The following is a 2,953-nucleotide window of genomic DNA, read 5'->3' on the forward strand; positions in this document are numbered from 1 at the left end:
TTCAAACTGCTTTTCCTGTTAACTCAATAATCACTGCTTTTCCTGTAAACACAAGATCACTGCAACTCTAAATGTACCGTAGCCACTGACATGTACATGTACATAGCATAAACATCAATTTGTAATGAATCAATTCATTTGTAGCCATCTTGTAACTATATAATCAGGCCTGCCTGACTATATAAAGGATGGCGTATCTGTATCAGTGTATGTGTGTGATATACAGCACTTCATAACTGGAACAGACCAATACTGTTAGCTATTTATAATAATAATAAATATACAAAAAGAATATACATTAATCTTCATCAGTGCTACTATTCCAGTTGCTGTTCTGTAACATGATCTGTTCCCATTCTCTCCTCTCCATCAGTTCTCTCTTTATCTCTGACTTGTTAAACTTTATCTCTCCGTTACCATGACAACATATGTGAACGGCACACAGTATAACATGTATAGTGACAGTACTTAAACCAATTAATATAATAATAATAATTAATTGATTATCATCATCATTAGCACTGTAATTAACTGGAGGAGATGAACTACTAGAAAATGAAAGAAAGAAATAGAAAGTAATAGTATCATCATTTCATCTACATGTACATACAAGCATAATACTAATCTATTTTCTTTCTCTCTTCCTCTCCCTCCCTCCCTCCCCCTCACCTAGTAGTAGTTCCATTACAACTATCAATAGATTTATTATCATTATTCAATACAGTAATATCCTGTAGTGACACATCATTAGTAGGAGACAGTAATGAGGAGATTGAGTTCATCACTGGCACTGCAGTACTAGCATCAGGAGTATCAGCTAATGATGATGATGATGATGTGATAAATAAGGTAGAGGATGTATTTATTTGATTATTTTCTATTAATGTTATATTACAAGATATACCAGTCCAACCCTGAGAGAAGGAGAGAGAGAAAACAATGTTAATAAATGAGTAAGTATTAGAGAAGCATAACTACATGTATAGTGCTGAATGTGCACAGTAAGCATGTTATTATAGCACATTCCTGGTGGTCTATCATTCAAGTCAATATTAAGTGAAATATGTAATAAATACACTAACTATAAAAACATATTTTATGTGGGGATTCTTCTAATAAAAATAACTGCTGTACCTTGTTACATAAACATGATCCATTCAATATAGAACAATGTCCATTACCAGAACAATCAGGAAACATACACCTTTAAATAATAAAATAATAATAAATAATAAATCTTTTAGTGTCTTACTTCTGAGCACAGTTGACTCCATAATAACCTTTCTTACATTCTATGAATATAAGAAATACAAACTCACTTAACACTTTAAAAATATTGTGATTATAATACCTTCACTTTCTCCCTCCTCCCCCTCTCTCTCTCCCCTCCCTCTCCCTCCTCCCCCTCTCCCTCTCTCCCCCTCCCTCCCTCCCTCTCCCCCTCCCTCCCTCCCTCTCTCCCTCACTAGTCCAGCAGTGTGCTCCAGTGTATCCAGTATCACAGGTACAGTTACCATACACTGGGTGACAGCGACCACGTCCATAGCAGTAACAATATGACCTACAATCAAATCCATAGCGGTTTCTAGGACAAGCTATATCATGAAGGAGAAGGAGAGAATAAAATTTGAAAATATAATTTAAAATTATTACGTTTTTGACACAGTTCTCCAGTCCATCCAGGATCACAGGTACATGAACCTAAGGATGATGATAATAATGAATAACAAATTAATAATACATGTACACAGCATAAGGACATCAATATGTATCAGAAAATGTAATAAAAATTTGGGATGATTTCGGAGCCATTTTTTGGAAAAAACCATGGGCTATAGCCTTGGGTATTTTTCAGATTTTGGCTGATTTCTTAAAATGGCCGTAACTTGAAAATTTGAGCTCGGAATTGGCTCAAACTTTCTACACAGCATAAGGACATCAATATGTATCACAAAATGTAATAAAAATTTGGGGTGATTTTGGAGCCATTTTTCAGAAAAAACCATGGGCTATATAGCCTTGGGTATTTTTCAGATTTTGGCCAATTTCTTAAAATGGCCGTAACTTGAAAATTTGAGCTCGGAATCAGCTCAAACTTTCTACACAGCATAAGTACATCAATATGTATCAGAAAATGTACTAAGGACAGTACATGTATTTCCTCTTACCCTCCATACATATTCCGTGTCCATTACAATCAGTCAGTGAACAGTTAACAGATCCACAAGTATCTCCGGTCCATGGTGACTCACATGAACACGCCCCCATGTCACATGACCCGTGGTTATTACAATCAGGTTCAAGACACTGTACATCATGGACACATATCACTGTTGATACCTTCCTGGCACACCTGTACTGTGATTCATGATCACTGTAACAGGAATAAAACCAGTTATTATATAGGCGGTAGCCTATATGTAGGATTGAGGTCGGTTTTTCAAGATGGCGACCGTTTTTATGATTTTCAAACACTCATAACTCTTTTATCTTACGTTGTACAGCCTTATAAATGGCTTAGATGAGCTCTCCTCCACTGAGCGATTCTCCTGGTACCTTTAAAGTGGACTGTACTGTAGCGGGAGCATTTCTGAAGAACAGGCCCAAATTCAAATTTCTGCAAAATTCTTCAGACTTTTTTTTCTTCTTTCTTTCATCTTCTTCTATCCGGAAGATAATCTCTTAAGCCAGATAAGAGACTAACTTGGCTTTTACAGCATTCCTTAGCGTTTAAGTCAAGGACTACAAAGGTGGCTTCAAAAAGAAGCAAGGACAGAGAACAAAATGAAAGACAGAATCCAGCTGCAGACACCGCGTGGGTTTGTGGTTTGACGCCATTTTAATTTATGCGCACGTGATCAGCATGAATATAATTAACCTAACCACAGAATCATAACAAATGTAATATTATTATTAATATTTAAGAAAAAAGAATGGAAACAAGTAAATAAAA

The 2,953-nt window shown here is 35.8% G+C and overlaps 1 protein-coding gene across 3 annotated transcripts in view; it reads right to left on the minus strand.

The window, feature by feature from the left end:
• Nucleotides 1–247: 247 nt before the first annotated feature.
• Nucleotides 248–2,953, minus strand: part of LOC100641351 (N-acetylglucosamine-1-phosphodiester alpha-N-acetylglucosaminidase-like) — a 5,084-nt gene continuing 2,378 nt past the window's right edge. Inside the window, exons 4-10 of one of the 3 annotated variants that reach the window (XM_020003955.1) lie at nt 2,169–2,374; nt 1,654–1,701; nt 1,467–1,595; nt 1,253–1,292; nt 1,135–1,204; nt 670–914; nt 248–545 (exon numbers count right to left, since the gene is read on the minus strand). In XM_020003955.1, coding sequence (XP_019859514.1) covers nt 299–545; nt 670–914; nt 1,135–1,204; nt 1,253–1,292; nt 1,467–1,595; nt 1,654–1,701; nt 2,169–2,374 — 985 coding nt within the window. In that variant the 3' untranslated portion in view covers nt 248–298. Of the gene's footprint in view, nt 549–669; nt 915–1,134; nt 1,205–1,252; nt 1,293–1,466; nt 1,596–1,653; nt 1,702–2,168; nt 2,375–2,953 lie in introns of all 3 variants that reach the window. The other 2 variants (XM_020003954.1, XM_020003956.1) reach the window with 2 other exon arrangements.

This window comes from Amphimedon queenslandica, unplaced genomic scaffold (assembly GCF_000090795.2).
Source record: "Amphimedon queenslandica unplaced genomic scaffold, v1.1 AMPQUscaffold_12466, whole genome shotgun sequence".
NCBI lineage: Eukaryota > Metazoa > Porifera > Demospongiae > Haplosclerida > Niphatidae > Amphimedon > Amphimedon queenslandica.